This window comes from Aegilops tauschii, chromosome 3, assembly GCF_002575655.3.
Source record: "Aegilops tauschii subsp. strangulata cultivar AL8/78 chromosome 3, Aet v6.0, whole genome shotgun sequence".
Classification (NCBI taxonomy): domain Eukaryota; kingdom Viridiplantae; phylum Streptophyta; class Magnoliopsida; order Poales; family Poaceae; genus Aegilops; species Aegilops tauschii.
This window is the reverse complement of record NC_053037.3, coordinates 538,035,334-538,055,371: the sequence shown is the minus strand read 5'-3', so window position 1 is coordinate 538,055,371 and position 20,038 is coordinate 538,035,334. Positions and strand designations below refer to the sequence as shown.

The 20,038-nt window shown below is 45.8% G+C and overlaps 2 protein-coding genes across 2 annotated transcripts; both read right to left on the bottom strand.

The window, feature by feature from the left end:
* Window positions 1-1,418: 1,418 nt before the first annotated feature.
* LOC109738130 (AP-4 complex subunit epsilon) lies at window positions 1,419-8,824 on the bottom strand. Its single transcript, XM_045235107.2, has 11 exons — window positions 7,993-8,824; window positions 7,184-7,369; window positions 6,841-7,056; window positions 6,632-6,742; window positions 6,014-6,211; window positions 5,777-5,908; window positions 5,329-5,385; window positions 5,132-5,248; window positions 4,586-4,663; window positions 3,726-3,869; window positions 1,419-2,963 (listed from the first exon to the last, which is right to left on the bottom strand). Exons 1-11 carry the CDS (start codon window positions 8,593-8,595, stop codon window positions 1,944-1,946), a joined length of 2,862 nt encoding a protein of 953 aa, XP_045091042.1. The 5' UTR covers window positions 8,596-8,824; the 3' UTR covers window positions 1,419-1,943.
* A 2,208-nt stretch (window positions 8,825-11,032) lies between these two features.
* LOC109738129 (uncharacterized) lies at window positions 11,033-17,290 on the bottom strand. The gene is made up of 15 exons (XM_040404635.3): window positions 17,117-17,290; window positions 15,965-16,522; window positions 15,850-15,884; window positions 15,689-15,767; window positions 15,503-15,581; window positions 15,142-15,222; window positions 14,903-15,033; window positions 14,385-14,438; window positions 13,935-14,094; window positions 13,264-13,483; window positions 12,585-12,692; window positions 12,317-12,442; window positions 12,072-12,123; window positions 11,445-11,602; window positions 11,033-11,287 (listed from the first exon to the last, which is right to left on the bottom strand). Exons 2-14 carry the CDS (start codon window positions 16,451-16,453, stop codon window positions 11,453-11,455), a joined length of 1,764 nt encoding a protein of 587 aa, XP_040260569.1. The 5' UTR covers window positions 16,454-16,522; window positions 17,117-17,290; the 3' UTR covers window positions 11,033-11,287; window positions 11,445-11,452.
* Between the last annotated feature and the right edge of the window lie 2,748 nt (window positions 17,291-20,038).

Here is a 20,038-nt window from a genome sequence, read left to right as displayed (position 1 = left end):
TCGCCGATGGCCGGCCCCCGGCCGAGAGCGACGGCGCCGCGTCGCGTGGTGCCCCCGTGCCGTGCCTGCCTGGTCCGCGTCCCCCCCCCTGCGTGCATGCATCCATCTCTCCCTCGGTATCATCATCCCGTTGCCGTCGGCCTGGCCGGTCACCGCTGCCCGATCCGACCCCGTCGGCTCGTCGGACTCGGACAGGGCGCGCGCTCGCCGGACGCCGGCACGTCCTGGCTGACGACAAACAAGTGTTGACAATAGGGCGTGGTGGTACGTGCAGTATGACATGATGCATCGCATCGGCCCGTCTCACCATGGATGGATGGATATGATATGGTGGTGATTTGATTTGAGACGTGTCCGTCCCTGGCAGTCATGTACGCGTCGTGTGGGCCGCGGCGCAGGCAGTCACTACTCACTAGTCGGTCCGCCGATCGACTGACACTGATTCCTCCTGGCGCTCGCGGCTGGACAGATCATGTCACACACATGACACATTGGATTACTCATGGAAGAAGATAGCGTGGTACGTGATCGGTGGCGTCGCTTCCATGATCGATCGGCGCTAGGCTACAAATGTACCGGGCCTCTCTCTCACCACGTGGTCTGCCGCCTGCTACCTCCTGCTCCTGGCGCTGGTGAATGACCAGGTGGACATAATTAGACTGGCACTGGCACTGGCAGCCGGCCGGGTAACGGACGGAGGGACCAACCCATCGTCATGCTACAGGAGTTCCCCGGAGATGCCATCATGGTAGCCTCACGTGTGCGTGCGTGCGTGTGTACGCATACGCACGTCTTCTTCCTATGCGGTATCTCATTACTGTCTACTGCCGTACGTTCAGCTCCGTGCCCTGCCCAGCAGTCGAAAACCAAATGACTCCAAGCTGAGTTTTGCCAGGATATATGCTTTCACAGCCGAACCCGACTGCACTGCGTTCTGGGTTGAAGCTTGCATGGTCGGGCCATGGAATGCAACAGACTTCAAATTAAGTCGAGACAATATATATGGAGGTAATTGACACAAGGAATAGTGGAGGCACGTACGTCATATGGTATCTCCTAAATCAAAGAGGGGTTTCAAGTGTCCAAAAAAAATCGTACATGTGTTGGGTTCATTATGTGGAAGTGAGGTGGCAGCCCGAATCCACACTGGTCTCAGCTGAATGAATGGCTGGTATGACTCCAACAACACATCCTAGTTCCCTCTGGATGTAGTTTTCTCTCTCAAGTGATGCAACATCTGCTGGAAATGTTATCGGCATTCCCGTCTTGTCATCCTGTAGCCCAACCGCGCTTCAATACTATGTAACGAGCGTGATCCCCTTTTTCCAACGAAATGCAGTAAAGATTGATGACAAATTCTACAGATTTCAATCAACAACACACCGCAGTGGCAGCGCCGTAGCATGAACCCAAACAAGTTAAAACAAAAACTTCACATCTAGAGACCACAACATGTCACTTGCCAATGGCAAGCTTACATTTTTATTCCGTCCGGTTCTAAAAGGAATTGACAAGACAAAGTATTTCTAGTTTTCCAGTGTCCAGCTACTGTATATGTCCAATATGGGTAAAACATAAAACATTGACTCGACACGACAGGCCCTCCCCTACCCTTCCGAGCTCAACAAAAGAACGCTTCTGGACCCTGGCCTCATCATCATGTACAGATTACACAACAATAATAAACACATGTACACACTAGTCTCAACAAGAAAATTTTGCCATGCGGAAAAACGCGACAGGAAAATTACCCCCTCAACCGCGCAAACCCCCTCCCAGCTGCGAGGGGGGAAAGGTCCTACCTTGCGACTCAAAACCAAACACACCACTCGTTTCCTGTGCTGATCGAGCAGCATGATCACACCAACCCTTCACAGACAACACCATCTTGGGGGCACACTCGTTTTGCCCAACTTGTGCACACTGAAAATCTCAGGTACATTCTAGCCTAGCAAGTCCTTGAAAAGATTTGGGTTGTTCCCTGTTGGGGTCACGCCAACCTGCCTCGCGGTGGCGTCCTTCTGCAGCGCATCTTGAAGGCTATGGCCCTTTTTCGTCGTTGCTCCTTTTTGTGTGGGTTCAGTGGATGCACTTGTGGCTCCAGTTTGTATATCATCCGAGAAGATGGACATAAGATCTGGTGTGTTGGAAGCACTGGGAGCTGAGGTTCCAGAAGGCGCGGGAGAGGCTGATGCAGGTCCAAGTAGCCCGTCTAACTGCGAGAAGGGGTCAGCAGATGGAGCACTTGATGAAACAGGCTCTTCACCCAGATCCAACAGATCTGGTGGTGGGGCAGCAGGGGTTACTTGCTCCTTAGCAGGCTGAGGTGTTACTTTCTCAGTCGAGGAACTCTCTTTTGCTGCCTTCCGACCAGCATGTCCCTTCCGATTAGGTTTAGCAGCTGAGGAACCAAAAAGTGAAGCAGCCAGCCGTTGCTTTTCTGCTGAAACTTCTGTTCCCTGCTGACTCTTGGAACCATACGAGGACTCACGTGCCTGTGAAGTTACCAATCCTCCATCCGAGTTAGAGCCCCCATTGGCTGCTTGTTGGCTAGAGGTCGAGCTTGAAGGTGTAGAAGAGGAGGTATAGGATTCCCTTCCCCATTTCTTTTGAACCCCATCAAGACGAAGTTTGGCACCAAATTCACCAGAAACTGCATTGGCTGATGGATGGGACCTTCCCTGATGATGGTCTTCCCTATAGTGACTTTGTTCTGGAACTGGAACAAGATCAGTAGTCGGCAGGGAAACACTACTTTGTGAGGTTGCTGTAGGTAGTGAAGGTTTAGGTAGCTCATAGGCTTCAAATCTAAGAGCATGGGCAGATGTCTCATGTTGGTCTTGGGCTCTGTAGTTACCAACACTTACAACGCCTGAGCGTTCACTTTCAGGAATGTAAGGTGTCGCACCGTTTTCCAAGGCTTGCTGCACATAACTGTTCAGAAATGAGAGGTTTCTGTCGACCTGCAACATAAATCAATATTCTTAAGTGTTAGATTTATATTATTAGATAATTTCAGAACATTGTGTAGAGAAACCAGATCATAATAAATGTGTCTATTTTTAGATGCCAACACTTGGCATATCTGGCATTTACATTGAGGCTATAAGTAAACAAATTCACACGAACATGCCAATATCCTGGTTTCCATGATGCCTTAGGTAAAAAAAAATTTAAGAACGCATTTGGTTTCATAACATTTTGTTGCAGCTTTATTTACTCTGAATGCTATATGTTTTGCTTCATCTTTTTAGTAAGGCTTCTCTTGGCATTTCACTGAATTGTGGTAGTATTGTCTGGTTGAATCGTGTTTACATATTTCCCTGTTAGGCAAGCTGTCAACTTCATTAAGTTGCAAAAGAATCTGTTATTGTATTCCCGAAGATGAGATTAATGTTAGTGGATAACCATTGGATAATGTAATTGATAAAACTTTAGCTCAATAGTCAACAGGATAGATTTCTCATAAATTTTCTCACGCCCTTTAAAAAGATTTGTTTAAAAAATTAGGCCTGCCAGCGTAGAAAACATGTAATATATGCCACAACATATCCCAAATTATTCTGCTGACTGTCTTCGGGTTCTCATAAAATTCCTCTATCCAAACTTCAGATCCCCACAAAACATAGTATACACGACACAAAAATCTAAATCAAGGTCACATTTTGTACTAATAAACTAAACAATCAAAGTGCCACGCTTAGTAAAGAAATGCATAACGTTACCTCAATATCTTCACAGCTTGCATCTATGGGCATTACGCTTTCAACAGCCTGTTTGTCCAAGCCTAGTAAAGCTTGTACCTCATATGCACGCTGCTGCAAGTCTGTTGAATGTGAAGATGATAATTCATCTACCAATGACTGAAACTGCAAGCAACAAGAGGACAGATTTATAAGATATTAGAAAAAGAAGATAAAAGAGCCAAACCTACAAACAGGAGTTCTTTAACTTATTGAAGCACTTTTGTCTGAACCAGAGTTCACGATTTCTTTACTGCACTTTTGCTACCAGGTGGACAGTACATCACATGCATTCCAGTGTTTTCTTCTCACATGAAATGCTTTCCTTTACATCATTCAGTGTTGAATCATGTACAAGGCCAAGCAGTGGTTTTACTTCTTTACAACCATACCGTTGCCATCATGAAATGAATTTAGGGAAAAGGTTGCCATACAGTTACACAAAAAAGACATGATACTATGACAACATAGATGACAAACTGACCATACTTGAGTTTCTTTAGTTGGTTGTGCTCAAACATCGCATTCCAAAATGATTTCACCAAGAATCTGGTGTACTATGCTCATCATATGAATAAATGAAAAGCATGACAGCTGCCTGCCCACAAAGGCAAATGCGCCAAGGATGAACCTTGCACATATGCATATCAATGTCATATAGCAGAACTTTAGGCAATACAAGTTCGATTATACCCAGCATCATTATACTTGTGAAAACAATACTTATTTCTTTCAGTGCACATACAAAGCTGCATGTAAGAATCATAGTTCGGCTTGAAAACCAACACCTAGTGATGAGAAACGTTAACTGAGTCACAGAAAAAGGCACATATTTTCATTACCTCGGGCAACATATCAGATTTCCTTCCAACAGCAATTTCAAATGCAAAAATCTTCAAAATTGCCGAGACTGCATAACCCTTGAAGTAGCACAAAAAACACATGTCAAGTAAAACGAGAAGAAAATGTATTAAGCAATGCAACATAGACTAGTACGACTGTACAACAACAAGAGTAGAAGCAATAGCTTGAGTATAACACATGCCATAAATGTGGTTGAGTCATCCAGACTAGATGAATTTTGCATACTTGTGAAACTCGAGGGCAGTACATATTTGACTTGGTAATTGACCAAAGTCAATAGTATTAGTAATATTGAATAGCTATGCTGTAAACATTTTGATTGTCTAACAGATACGTACAACATGAAGTACTTTGCAAATTGCAGAAACTGGTCTGAATTGTAAATTGACACTACAACCAAAGATATCAGGAACCATTTCAGCTTGACTGAAGCAACTCCAAGTGTGTAATGTTCCCAAAACAAAAATGACAGATCATTGCCTCAACTACAATATTACGCATAAGTTGGTCAAAAAGGAGCATACCCTGACAGTATCATCAGTTGGGTGGGCCTCTGCAACATCACATAACTTCCCGATAATATAGGAAGCAGGATGCTTCCCATCTGCTGTTCCATATTCCCCCAAAACCCAGCATATGATCTGAAAGTAAAACGAAACGATATAAATCACCGCCCAAAACTCATCTTGGGATAGAAAGGAAATATAAAACACACAATTACCTGCAAAAATGAGGATGGAAGCTTTGGCTCCCCCAGAATACGGAGGTAGGAATTGACCTGTTAAAGAACGGGAGAGTTAGGAATCAACCAATTCAAGAACAGGAGAGTTATATAATTGATCAAGTAGCGAGAAAATCCTAGAACAAAGAATTATGCATCCAGTTGAGGAGGCTGCTAGAGTCTTGTTGACATATTCCACCATATGAAGCTGAATAACGTAACAGCAATTGAAGCATAAATAACATTACAGTTTCCCTCCAGGGCTCACTGTCAAGCTAGAAAAGCAAGGCTGTGGCCAGTTCAGAGAAAACATTTTTTTCCCATCTCAAGATATAAAACTCATTGGCTGATTATCACAGTTAAAAAAAAAAGTCCATAATGGCAGTATCACGTTAAGCATTAATAAACTGAGTGGCACGGGGTTACAGGAAGAGTTCAGAGTACATACAGCTGATGATCTCAATTGACTATCAGCACCTTCATCCTCCTCTCCAAATCCTTCAGCGATAAGCCGCATTAAATTGTGTGCCACTCTAATGTTGACAAGGTCCCCAGCATGCTCAAAGACTTTGTTCATGGTCTGGAAAAATAATTAAAGGATTAATGGATCTTCTAAAAACTAAGCAACGACAGCATAAAAATTACACCAAGTGCTTAACGAGAAATACACACACTCCTGGATTACCTGAATGAACCACTGGTTGCTGGGCGCAAATTGTTCTGCTAGCTCAACACAACGTGATGCAATTTCTGCCTTATAGTGGTGATCAGTTATGCTGATCATGTACTCGATCATCCGATCAACAATCACTTCAACATTAGTCGATTTTGTCATCTTATAAAGAAGCTCAAAAGTCTTACGCTTCAAAGTGTCATCAGGGTCCTATTCATAAGAACATCCAATTGTGAGAAATCGAAAGTACTAATGAGAAAATACAACAGAAGTGCTGATGCAATTACATGCATCAAACAAGGTCACGGATAATAACTATGGAAATGGAACATAGTGGCAACTAAACTAGGTGGAGTGGTAACCACAATGAATCAAACAAATTGACATAGCTTTAGCTCACTATAATTACTTTTTCCTAGAGTTAATACAAGGAAGCGTGAAAACGAACAACAAATATCACCATTTCCGACAAAATTAAGTTCAGTAGCTGGAACATGATTTTAATGAAGGATATTAGATTCATTTTATTGCAGCACGAAACAAATATATTTGAAATGGATGGCAGGAGCATAGTAGATTGTCTATTGATTGACATGGATTCTGAAGATGTTAAGATTTCACATCCCTCACCTCTAAGCAATCGATAACAGCCAATTGGTGCTGTTCTGCAATATCAGGATTTATTTTTATTAGTCGTCCAAGAGCATCAATTCCCATGTACTTAAGATTATGGCTATCGCTCTGCAAACAGCATAGGGGCAAGCAAAAACGTTAGCTTCGTGATGTAACAACCACAGCATCATTAAAGTCACTTATTTTTCCCTAAAAAATGTCAAGACCTTCAAAAATTTCGATGTTGTTTCAGCAGCAGCGTCTAGCATCTTAGAGTTTGGGAAAATGCATGAGACACAGCATATGCATTCATACAATATTGCATTCCCAATGTTGCTCGCTGTGTCACCCTTCCTGAATATGTCACCCAAGACAGTGTACATATGACCACTCGCTGACTTGTCGCCGCTACCCAGCACAGCAAGTATTTTCAGTAGTTTTATCTGAAAGTAGCCACAGAAAAATCAGAGGAAATAAGATGGTGCCAATTAAAGAACTCCAAATCAGAACCTACCTATTAACCTAGCACCATTGAATACATCGACCAAGTTAAAAGTAAAGCTCACAGACCTGAATAAATGGTGCAGGCATTTGATGGTAATCATAGGAAGTTGGAAGCCTCCTCTCCGCAACTTGTTTGAGGATGTTAACAAAACTAACAACTAAGTCCTTATACGCATTTGGATCTTCCAAAATCAGGTCATAGAGTGGGCACAGAGTTGCACCCATCACCCCAGGATCATTATCACAGAGTCTCTGCAAAATAATAAGCACCACTACTCAGAACCCATCTCAGAAATAATAATGCATTTACATCTGCTAAGAGTTCTTAAAAATGCCAACGAAGCACTGTGGTTGCTTATCAGAGCTCCCTCTATGTTATGGTCTGAGGTCAAAAAAGTTGCTCTATCATACATTAAATATAAATGGGTAAATTGCATTGAATAGATAAAACAGGTGTATCTTCAGGCTTAATGAACCCACATCTTTGCACAAAACTTGAAGCATGAGATATGAAAGACAAGAAGTAAACACCTAAGGTGTGCAAAACTCACATCTAACATCCAGTTCAAGCTCAATAGATGCAATTAGAGTCAATAGCTAGTTGCTGCAACTCAAAATATACATTGAACACAAAGAAAACATGAAGCTTTAGCACGATTAACAGTATCGCATGTGCCTTTGAGCGAGATAAATTAACAGTAGCGCATGCGCCTCTGAGATAGGAGTAAGAAGCTACGGCATGAGAGGGGCAAATTATTCTACTGTACTTCTATTGTAGTTGGGGAAAAGAAATTGGAATTTGAACATGAGGTAAAATGTTTGGGTGGTGGTGGGGGGGGGGGGGGGGGGGGGGGGGGGGGGGGGGGGGCGCTGACCTTGCGGAAGTTGGAGACGAGGTGGGAAACGGAGGAAGGGGATCGCTGGTAGAATCGGTGGAGCGCCATGACGGCCTTCTTCCTTACGGCCTCCTTGGGGTGCGCGAGGAGATCGACGACCTGGGGCAGCACGGCGGGGATGGCCTCCTCGCCGATGAGGCGGCTGGCGGCGGTGAGCGCGGCGCAGACGACGAGGTAGTTGTCGGACCTGAGGTCCTTCTGGATGGTGTTGACGACGAGGATGACGAGGTCGTGGCGCTCGTCGATGAAGAGCGCGACGGCGAGGTACCCCGTGCGCTTGAGCGGGAGGGACTCGTCGTGGGTCATCTTGACGGCGTGGATGTGGCCGAAGGAGGCGTCGTGGCCGAGCATCTCGGCGTAGACGAGGCGGAGGAGGAGCTCCTTCATCTTGCGGCGCGGCACGTCGGGGTCGGCGAGGCGGCGCTTGAGGTGCTCCAGCTCGCGCGAGATGATGCGGTCCTCCTCCGCCTTGGAGCGCGCCTCGCCGATGGACTTGACCAGGTCCAGGAACTCCTTCGACTGCCCCCACCCGCCCTGCGACCCCATCGCCAGCTCCCGCCCGATCGTCCGGAGCTGCTCCATTGCGCGCGTGCGTCCGCCCGCCGGGAGACGCGGAGGGGGCGGAGGATGATGGGTCGCCGCCGGCGACGGGCGTCCGGCGAGGAGAACGGGGGAGGTGTGAGGGAGTGGAGATCTGGATCGGCCGGGTAGGGGGAAGGTGGGTTTCGTCGGGGTAGAGTGGGGATCGGCCTAGTTTAGTTTTCCTTTCTTCTTTGCCTTTCTTTTTTGGCTTTTTCTTGAGGGTTGTTTTGCTTTTCCAAGGGAAGCCTTGTTCTAATCTACTTGTGCATCGGTTTGCAAAAAGACATATTTTTGGTTGGAGAAATTTGTAATCTAGCAGAATTGTGTTTAAAATTGCACATATGTGTGTGTAAGGCGAAGGCAGCTTTTAAATTGTGCATGTGGCAAGCGTGCATTTGGCACTTACGTGTGCGTTGTCGCGGAAGGGTGAAGCACCGGCGGCAAGAAGCACGGGGGAGGAGGCATGTATGAGGAGAGGGGACAAGGGCGGCGACAGCCGCTGCTGACTTTGAGATGGGCTCTAGGCCCATATAGCAATTTCTGGAAAAAAATCTCTAAGGGCCCATGTGGGTTATATGGCACTAGGTGTAGTGGGAAGTTTAGTCCCACCCCGGAAGTGGAAGAGGAGTTGGACCTCCTTATAAGGGTTTCTCTTCTACATGCTATTGGAGCTTGAGAAGAGAAGAGGCCCTCGCGCACTCCTCCTCCGAGGCCCGCCTCGTCGTGCCGCGGGTTGCGGGATTGAGCCGAGCCGAGCTCACACCTACGCGCTTATTTTTGCCGGTCACTAACGGAGAGTTCTCTGACAGCTGGGCCACGATCTGAGACGTCGGATCGTGGGCTGTCACGGACTCGGACGTGGGTCGAGCCGCCTATATAAGTGTGCGGTGTCTCCTAACCCTAGCCGCCACGAACAGATCACATCTGCTCCACGCGCACGCCCACCGTCGTTCCCTTGCTGCTGCTGCCGCCGGTGACTCCATCCCGTCCGCCGCGTACACGGTCGACGGGAGAGCAGGTCTCCGAAACCACGCCCTTCTGGTTCCTGTACGGGGTGAGGGGCGAATAGGTTTTTGGGCAGCGATTACGCGACTACTCACTTACGATCGTCTACTTCCTCTACGTCCGTGTCGCCTTCATCATCACCATGTCCACCGACGCCGAACGTGCCGCCGCCGAGAAAGCTGAAGCTGACAAGAAGGCTGCCGAGGATGCCGCTGCTGCCACCAAAGCCGCGGCCTCTGCATGGCCTACTGGAGGGTATAACTCGTTTATCCCGCTCCTACTATTTTCTGTTTTACCCATGCTAGCGTTATATGTAGATCTTTCTGCAATTAGCGTAGTATGTGCTAGTTTGACTGAATATCAGTATGCGATTATATGTGTCAATGCCATGCTAGTGATTTACTCGTGGATTAATTTAATCGAGAAATTGCCTATTTACTCAACAGCCGCCGCGTTAGAGAGAGGGGGAGGGTGTGTGTGCGCGCGTGAAGGGGACATGATTGGTGGCAGCACGGGGTGGGGAGGGAGCGTGTAGCAACAGAGAGAACTATTTTATCGTCGTCGATTTACGATTTTAGGAACATATACAGATACCAAAAGTGTATAATCAATCATATTCCATAATAAAGTTAAAAAATAAGAAGCAGAAGACATAGGGTTGTCGAGAGGACGCCAGGCAAGCCAGAAAGTTACTTGTGATGGAGAGAAAGGGGAGAAAATTGTGCATTCTGACCGCTCGCCCCCTTCCAAGTCAGAACTATGGCATATGGTGTTGCTCTGCTCTAGGTGAGTCGTCGTCGGCATGTCGGGAACGCCTGGTTCCGCCCAAGTGGTTTCTTCGAGGCCATCCATCTAGGCTCTAGGTTAACATGTCCATCGCTCAACGGTGCGGCGCCTTCGAGCCAGGCGAGGAGGCAGGGGCCTTCTTTGACAATGGATCTAGATGTGTCTTTTTCAAGCCCAGGTGTTGTGGCAACGGCATGCCTTGCATCGCCGTCGGTGCACTCTCCTGATCAGGATATCACTTTCGCCTTGGTTTTCAACGTGCAAGAGGATAATGGCATCTCCAAGCTATATGTTCTTCGCCAATCTTTCTAACTAGCTTGTTGTATGTGCATTGTGAGCTGTTCCCTGGCGCCCTTGTATCTTTGCCGTCTGTCTTCTTTTCTTTAGTTGGTGAGTGGTGTAATTTGGAGTTGTAATCCTGGCCGGTTGATAGCTTTGTTAATTCAAAGCCGGGCTCTGCTTGAGCCTTCGTTCAAAAAAAAATAGGGGAGAAAATGGCCAAGTGGCACGCAACCAGCTCTAGTCACTGTATTATCACGAATGAATACCTAATCTCAAAAGGGATAATAGTTTCAGTAGATAATAGCGCACACATGAATTATCATACATCAAGCACCCGGTCCGACCCTCGTTCGCCGTGTCAATCTAGAAAATCAAGTGTTCATATTGCATGACCAAAACATTCTACCTTACAGTTTCCAGTACAAAATTCACAGAACTCAAGCATGTCATACCATAGTGAGCTACTGAACTTACACTGCAGTAGCCTGTCCAGGAGTGGAAACTCCCCCATGATATTAGCTTTATCGCCGATAGGGCACCTCAGCTGAGCTCACACTGCACTAGCCTCTCCTCTCCGGCACTGGACTTGCTCCTTTGTACTCCCTCCGTAAGTAGTGATCTAAACACTCTTATATTAGTTTACAGAGGGAGTAATAATTTACAGCTGATAATTTGCTTCTTTTTTTAGCTAGCTACCGGTCGGCCAATGTTTCAAACAACTTCCAAAAGGAGCGAAAGCCACCAGGATCTACTGGTTGCTTGCAGAGAAAGCTTACTAAGAAACTCAATCCGCTTCCCCAAGCCCATCACTGCCATCCCCTCTTTTGCTGATCGCAGACATACCACCGCGTTTCTTGCCGCCGGATGCCGCCTCTGCATTTTTCCTCAACACGGCGCCAGGTGAGGGATACGGTCTTTGTTGGAACAGAGGGCCCTGTTAATCAAAGCATAGAAAGAAGACTCGCTGTTCTCAGTACTATATTATTAGGGTTTGATCTGTATTTGGAATCACATGTATTGTGGTTCTTTAGGGAGATCCCATGTGTGATGGCTTCCATATAATTCCCACTTCCCCATAACAGATCAAGAGACACGGGAAGTGTGCACTGAAGTAAAAACTGATATAGTAATTAACAAGCGCTACCCAGTTTACAAGGCTCAAACAACCATGCTATGTGGAAGCCTGATTCAACATCTCACATAAGTCGTCCTAGATCAGTCCTACATCATTTGGCACGATGAACGTAGACCAGGCAGTAAGGTTTGCTCCCAACAAAACAGTATGTTATGCTACAGCGGGTGTTTGGGTACCGAGATAGATACTTAACATTTAAATGGAAATCAGAGGGTAGGCAAGTATAGTAAAGATTAGATAAAGGGAAGTTGCAAATCAGATAACGTACAGATGCGGTTGTATCCGCTGCTCGTGGCTGTACACCCTTCAGGCCAACAACCCTGACAAAGAAAGAGGATTAACTTGTCAGTCCAGGGACAGTTAACTTAATATACATGCATTCTTCCTTGATTGGCCAAGCCAGACTGAAGCACGTCCCAACTAGTAACTACAAATGCCATTCTCAAAAAAAATGCGAGGAAGATTATAAATTAACTGAAATAATAAGCTTCCAGGAAGAGAGAGATCAAGTACCAGCCACCCCGTGGAGCATCTGAGTAAGAGCTTGGATCCATTGGGTCAAGCTCATCCTCCTCAGCGCGACCTCTTTTTCGGTTATCTTTTTTGTTTAATTTTCCTGAAGGGGGTTTTGAACTTGATCTGCATGCATATGACAAACTCAGTAAATAATATGATGCTTGTGTGCTCAAGTATATGATGGGTGGAAATAGGTTAGCAGTATAAACTAGAAGCATAACCGATTAGGCTACCAATTGATGTGCCAAATGTAAATCTCATTTACCTGTCCTTAGCTGCAATGTTTCCTTGACTTTTGGGAGCATTGGCGACACTTGAGGGCACGATATTGTTCGAGTAAGATGGATACTGTTGAAAAGGCAGATTTTGAACCCTGCAGACGCAAATAACAAGCCAACATTAGCTAGATTCCTTAAATTGTTTATTTGTTACATTCCGTACATATGTGTATTCGTTGTTTATACTATAATATATACACAGAAAATGGAAATTATGTAGCCGCTGTGTTGTATCGCCTTCTATCTTTTGAAAATGAAAATTGGTTCAGGCTGGCTTTTGCCCACCATATTCACCGTCAAAATATACACAGAAAACAAACATAAGTCAGATCTGGTGTTTGATTACAAGTGCATCTGCGAGGATATAAACATTACTCCCTCTGTTCCTAAATATAAGCCCTTTTAGGGATTTCAATATGGACTACATACGGAGCAAAATGAGTGAATCTAAACTCTAAAATACGTCTATATACATCCGTATGTAATCTGTATTGAAATATCTAAAAAGGCTTATATTTAGAAACGGAGGGAGTAGTTTGAAAATGCATATGATTCAAGTATGTGTGCTTTCAGACAAGATCACACCATCCACATGATAGAGATAACTCTCACAAGAACTTCACAACATTTATTCTACCTTACAAGGTTAGATTATCAACAGAGTACCTTGTGCAGTGATTGCAATATCCCCACGGCTGGACAAGACCGACTCCCCAGCCACCACAGCCTGAACATCGTTGTATGTGAGGGTTCCAAAGATCAGTATTTTGAGTGGTAGGCTGAACTGCAACAAGGGTGGGTGCTTGTGGCACAATAACTGGGTTCACCGAAGTAGGTGGCTCCCACTGTGTTGCCTGTGTCTTTGTGTTATAGTAGTATTTCTGGCCTAAAATAATGAACAAACCATATCAATGTGTCACCAAGAAAGTACTCCATCCATTGAGAAATATGTGGGGTTTTAGAAAGCATATAGACAAACTTCTCTAACTTTGACTACTAACACATTTGTCAAAATGGCATTAATAGATCTGTCAAAAAAATATTTTCATGACATGACAACTTATAAGTTATAATATCATACTACGTATTCATATGAAAAGGGAAAGTTATTTAAATAGCATCATATATCCTTGACGAGCATGATTTAAGCCACAGGTGTTTCTCTGACCGGATGATGGTTGAATTTTACTTAAGCTGCATATTATACGTAACAAATCAGCTTGAAATTTATAAGCTTTTGTGTCCAACTTGTTTTCATCCTTGGAATGGCAGAAGATTGTTTTGGAATATTCCAAGAGTTCAGAGACAAAACAGTGACATATTTCATTCTAACAAACCTGTTGATTTGTCAAGTGCCTCCTCCCAATTTTCTGGCAATGATGGAGCAGCTTGATGCTGCACAGTATTCACGGTACCACCAGGACGATCCCATTGGGTCACTCCGGTGCTTTGGTTGTAGAAATAAGAAGCACCAGTCGTTGGATCCTTCGTCTCAGCCTAAAATAAAATAAGTTAATGCAGGGGAAAGAACTGTTGCTACTATCAACTCACCATAGATATAGCAAATATACAGCACATAAGAGCTGTTGAAAGATACTACATACACTTCCATGTCAAGGTTAGCAAATGAGAAGTAATAAACTGATGTCTCCAGATTCAAGTTTGTTAAATAATAAATGCATTGTAAATTGACCAAGAAAATCAGGAAGGCTATGCGCATCAGCTAGAAAAATTATTAACCACCTCACAGGACAGGTATGTACAAAAAAATATTAGCATATACTTACCCAACCAGGAGGTAACTCTTGGGCAGATTTGTTGTGGCCTTCTTGAGAATCTGCCTGGAATCCAGTGGCACGAGCACAAAGTGAATGCGTGAGATAAGGATCAACTGTGCAGTTAGGATCTCAGAAGAGAAGTTTATACTTAATACCAAAGACAGAAGGCAATTTTTATGTGTTTCAATACACCAATCAGAGAAAAATATCACGATTGGTATAAAATAGCATTTTTGCAATAAATTTTTTGGATTCTATTGTAGGTATCAGTGTACTCGGAATATTTTTTATTTGCCATACAGCTTTGATATTTCTATGTCCTGACATCTTCTCTCCAGCTAAGTCACTCGTACACACAGACCCCACACGACATTAATTGTTTTCTGTCTATAATTGAATAATACTAAGATGGTGCCAGTACTAGTTCGAGGTTTTTCCATCTACCAGAATTCAGTTTGTAACATCCATGCATCCTTTCTACCAGAATGAGATGGAAAGTAAATGTAACATTAAGAACTGTAAGTTACATTTTGTTTAGCCATGCTGCTATCATTTGCTGCCTTGTCTTTAAGAATTCCCCTTGCTTTTAACCTCTGCTTCAGAAACTCGGGGAGTCCGTCATCACCTTTCGCTTTCTCAGCATCATCTTTTGGTTTATCTAAAGGAAAAAAACATTAGTTAGCATAATTGAAAGCAGCAGGTAACATAGATAAAAGAGGCATGTAATACCACTAAGCAGTGAGTAACATAGAAAGAGGTGGCATACTCATTTCAGCAGTTGACAAATTTCCAGCATAATAAGCACCACCTCCTGGTACACCATAGCCATTGCCAATTTCAACATTGCCTGTGAGCATGCTTAATCATCAGCTTTAGCAAACAGCTGCCTCACTTTGACAATGTAACCAACAATATGTATAACACAACAGTCAACAGGTACGTAACATAAGAAAATGACAGCCAAAATGTTAACAAAAAGAAACACCCTGAGACTAATTCTCTATAGATAGAATTGAAAATCCTAATCACCGGATTAAAGGGATACTTAGACACTTTAAAAGTGTGAAACTGAAGAGATGAGGAGAATAAAAATAGACAAACAGAGTATTAATATGAAAAATAATGACCATTATCTGGATGAAGTGACTTTCCCCTTTTATTTGCCATCTCTGCACGATGGTCAACCGTCATCTTCAGCAAGTGTTCCTAAAAAATCAAGATAACAAAGCTGAACTAACTAAAGAAGTATAAATTTCAATAAAAAACAAATTTAGGAGGAAATGACACACAAAAAAAGATTATAAATTACTCACCTTCAGTGCATTAGGGTCGCGCCGGCTCGAAAGTATGTCTTCCCCATATTCTGTAGGGTCGTTTGTTGATTTTGCTTGCCTAAAAGAAAATGTGCACAGAAAACAGCTTCATCAAGCAGCAGTGGACAAGCGGCACAGAAGGAAACAGTGGAGAAACAAACCTTTGATTTTGTATTACTTGCTGCATCTCAATGTCCTAGTTATCATATAGAGAGCCAATTAAAAATAGAAACATAAATGCAAGTATAGTCTGGTTCTTCTGGAGGATATGAATACCTGTTCGTGAAGAACAGCCTCTTGGACAGCAGATTCGATGTTTGCTGCATTTGCGTTATGGTTGGCAACCTCGTGAGCAGTCTGATGGGCCTTGAGATCTGGTTGTCCATTCCCAGCTTCTGTGGTGATACTAGGAGCACTTTGAGCGGGAGTGAAAGGCATGCTAGGTTGTGTAGCATAGAACGTTCCTGCTGTATTTTGATTGTTGCCATTATTGGGCCTGGTGTCGTATGGTGTTGGATAAGCATGTGGATGTGGACTAGGATGAAAAGGTTGTGTTGCATAGTACATGTTTGCTCCATTTTGATTGTTACCACCATTGGGTCTGGTGTCATATGGTGTTGGATAAGCATGTGGGCGTGGAGTGGGTTGAAATTGTGAGGGATGCTGAAATTGTGGAGGATGCTGAAATTGTGGAGGATGATTTGAAGGTGGCGGCTGCCATGCTCCAACACCAGGAGGTAATGGCTGACTCTGAGAGTTGTCCATCGGCACGCAGCAGGTAAATTTGACGCGTGACTCGCGAAATCTCCACCAGCTTAAGTTCGCTAAACAGATCTGTGACAAAATGCAATCAGTGTAGCAACATCAGCACGCAATTAGCTTCACAGTTATTGCTATCTGGTCTTGAAATCAAACTCATGTGTTTCCATGAATCCATAAAATCCTAATGTAAATGTAGGAATATGCAACTAGGGGTGTTCAGTTCATGTATTGGACACTGTCAGGCCTATTCAAGCTTGCTTCACTGCATAATTTCTTTACATCTTTTGATTTACTTTTTGTCCATGCACATTATAACCTATCAATAGAAACCGCACCTGCGGCCAATATCACCACGTCTAAGTTACTATTAATCTGTCCCGCAGCATGCCAAAACATAAACCCTAACACCCAAATTTCACGACGATGCAGAGAAAATCAACAGGGCTGTTAGGCTCGTCACCACACCTAATTATATGATGACGATACCAAACGCAATAATCAGATATTAGAGCCCAAAATCGCCTCTGTTGGATGCCTGCGCGTCTTGAGCGCCTGGAGCTCGTAGCTAGGGCGCAGCGACACGATTCCCACCGGTCAAACTGTTGGAAGGTTCGAGTAAACACGGAGGTCGAACGGGCGAGGAGGAGGGAAGGGGAGAGGGCGTACCTTTTCACCGGCGAACTGCGCAGCGGCCGCGTGCCTCCGGTGACGAGCGGGCGGCGGCCGGCGGTGGGGGAGGGATAGAAGGGGACGACGGGTCGGTGTTGTTCCTGCCGCGAGCCGGTAGCCGGTAGCGGTTCCCTACGGTTTTCTCTGCCGTCAGATGCTGCTCGATTCAACGGCGGTAAGATCTAGTATAACTCTGGTTTTTTTTTAATTAACCACGTATATATTCATTTAGGACAGTATATAAAGCAAGAAGACTACGACTGGTCCACGTGGATACAACAAGAGAGCACGAGAGGATACATATGTGCTGAAATTTTGCAAAAGACACTCCAAGTAAAGGAAAAAAGGTGATCAGTCTCCTTGCAGATGCCAATGAAACTGCTAACCACCGAAACACCAGCGACGCCGAGGCGTACATTGGAGATCCACTGGATTCGGAATGCACCATCGCACATGGGCTTTCTGAGTCGATGAACGGGGCTGGCATGAACACCAAAGCCCACATCTTTCCCCCGGAAAAAAAGCCCACGTCTTTGTGGCATGTCGACTGGGGATTTTCCCCATGCTTCCCGAATCCCGAATTCGCTGCAACAAACCGAACTCGTCATAGAATGGCATCGAATCCACCTTCGAGCAACCACTTGCCCAATTCCAACATAGCTAAAACCTCGCACGAGCCAATTTAGACATCAACTAGGACATCAATCGCTGACCCTGCTCCTGAAACGATATTCATGAACTCCACCGTGGCGGCGCAGGAGACACCGTAGCAACGGGGTTGGTGGCGGAAGAAAACATACCCTGGTGCAGCTGTCATCGCCGCCTCGCCGGTGGCACTCGAACACACTAGATCTGACACCCCATATGAACGAAGGAAGACAAAGCCCATGAACTCCTTATCGCCGCCACCATGAACGCCGCCGAGGTGTAGCCGGAGTTGCGGAAGATTTATTCGATATGGCAACGCCGCTACCGCCGGAGCACTGCTGTTGGACATACTGACTCTAGCCCAACTAGGACGCCAAAGCGGAGGACCTGGGTCCCCCTCCCTCCCGCCGCCGGAGCAGCAAGCGGCGGAAGAGGGGACCAACTGCCTCACCGGCGTAGATCGGGAGAAGAGGAGTCGGTTGCTGAAACGCCACGCTCGTGGGAGAGAGAAGCGGCGCTAAAACTGGCAGGCACTCCTGTATTACTCCGTTGAAGTGCGTTTTTCCGGTTGTTTTACGGGATGGCCCAAAAAGACGGCCCGAGCAGGTCCGCTGAAAAGGGCCCGGCCCGTAAATTGTTTACGGGAGGCCCACAAACCGCCAGCCATTCCAGTATATATGTCGGATCCGGGATGATTTAGGGTTCACATCCCGCTTTCCCCCAATCCGCCTCCGCCGCGATTCCCCTACTCCCGCGAGAACTCCAACTGCGATTTGCGCCGCGTTTAACCATCGAAAGTTGCGAGAGATGGCGTGAGCGGGTGCCTGTCGTGGGGGCCGTGGGGGGTTCGACGGCCGCGGCGGGCTCGGCGATGACCTGCGCCGCAAGCGGCACAACAATGTGGAGGCCGGGAGCTCCGCCCTCTGCCCATCGGTGGATGAACGGCGAGGGGAATAGGCGCGGACCCGCGATGCCCGCTCCCGTAGCGTCGGCACTCGAGCGTGAGAGAACTTCAACCGCCTCGACTACATCTTCTCCCCCGCGCTCAAGCATCACCGGGAGGTGGAGAAGGCGTGGTGGGAGGCCAAGGAGGATGCCACCGCCAGAGATGAAGCTGCGGCCACGCGCGTCCTGACACTCTTCGAGGAGTACCATCTCGCGCAAAGCCTCTCCAGCAGGCTCATGTACCGCTCCCTCCACAACAGCGAGCCCCCACCGTGCGAGGACGACGGCGACGAGGGCGACGACAATGACGAGCAGATGTAGTATGCTACTATGCTTTCTGTTCAGTAGAACTGTTTAATTTTCGTAATATGGTATGTAGTATGATGAACTCCCATATGCTATGTTGGAACTCCGGTGATCTATGTTTAAGCGCGAACTACATATTTGAATATGCGTATCGGTAGAAGGATCAGTTCTGGCTGCGCGTCCGGCATCCTGCAAATATCGTTTCTGGGATATCGAAATGAGTTTTACGGGACGACGGGTTGCGGGATCTGGTAGAGATGCTCTAAGGCCAACTCTAACCAATCCCTATCCAGTGTTAGAGGAGTAACCGAATAGTGGTCTGTCGCTTATCCCGCGTATATCTTTGCTCGATCGCTACCGCTTGGAGGAAAAACTCTGCCTCTCTCGCGCCTCTCCCCTGCCACTGCCACTTCGTCGGCGCACCTCCCAGCGACCGTCCACCCGGACTGACGCTACCTCGTTTCCTTCCTTGGCCCTCGCCACCCTTCTGCCCGACTCCAAGGTCGTTCGTCGCCCGTCGCCGTCGTCAGAATGAAGGTGAAACGTCATCGCTGTCGCCATAATCGATTCGTCGGATTGCTTCGAATCTTCTCCCGCTTGGGCGGCCGCCGCATTTGACCTTGCCTACGCACCACTCCAGGTCATTCCCACCCGTCGCCGCCCACTGGTTTGGCCTAAATGACGTCGGCTAGCTGGTGCACTGATACATCTCCAATGTATCTATAATTTTGATTATTTCATGCTATTATATTATCAATCTTCGATACTTTATATGCTTTAATATGCAATTTTATATCATTTCTGAGAACTAACCTATTAACCTAGTGTCTAGTGTCAGTTGTTGCTTTTTGCTTGTTTTTGGTTTTCCAAAAAATCAGTACAAAACGGAGGCTAAACGCTACGAAACTTTTTGACGATTTTTTCTGGATAAAAGAGACCCTAGAAGCTTCGGGAGGAGAACAGGTGGCAAACGAGGAGACGACAAGGTAACAGGGCGCGCCCTCAGGGTAGACGTGCCCT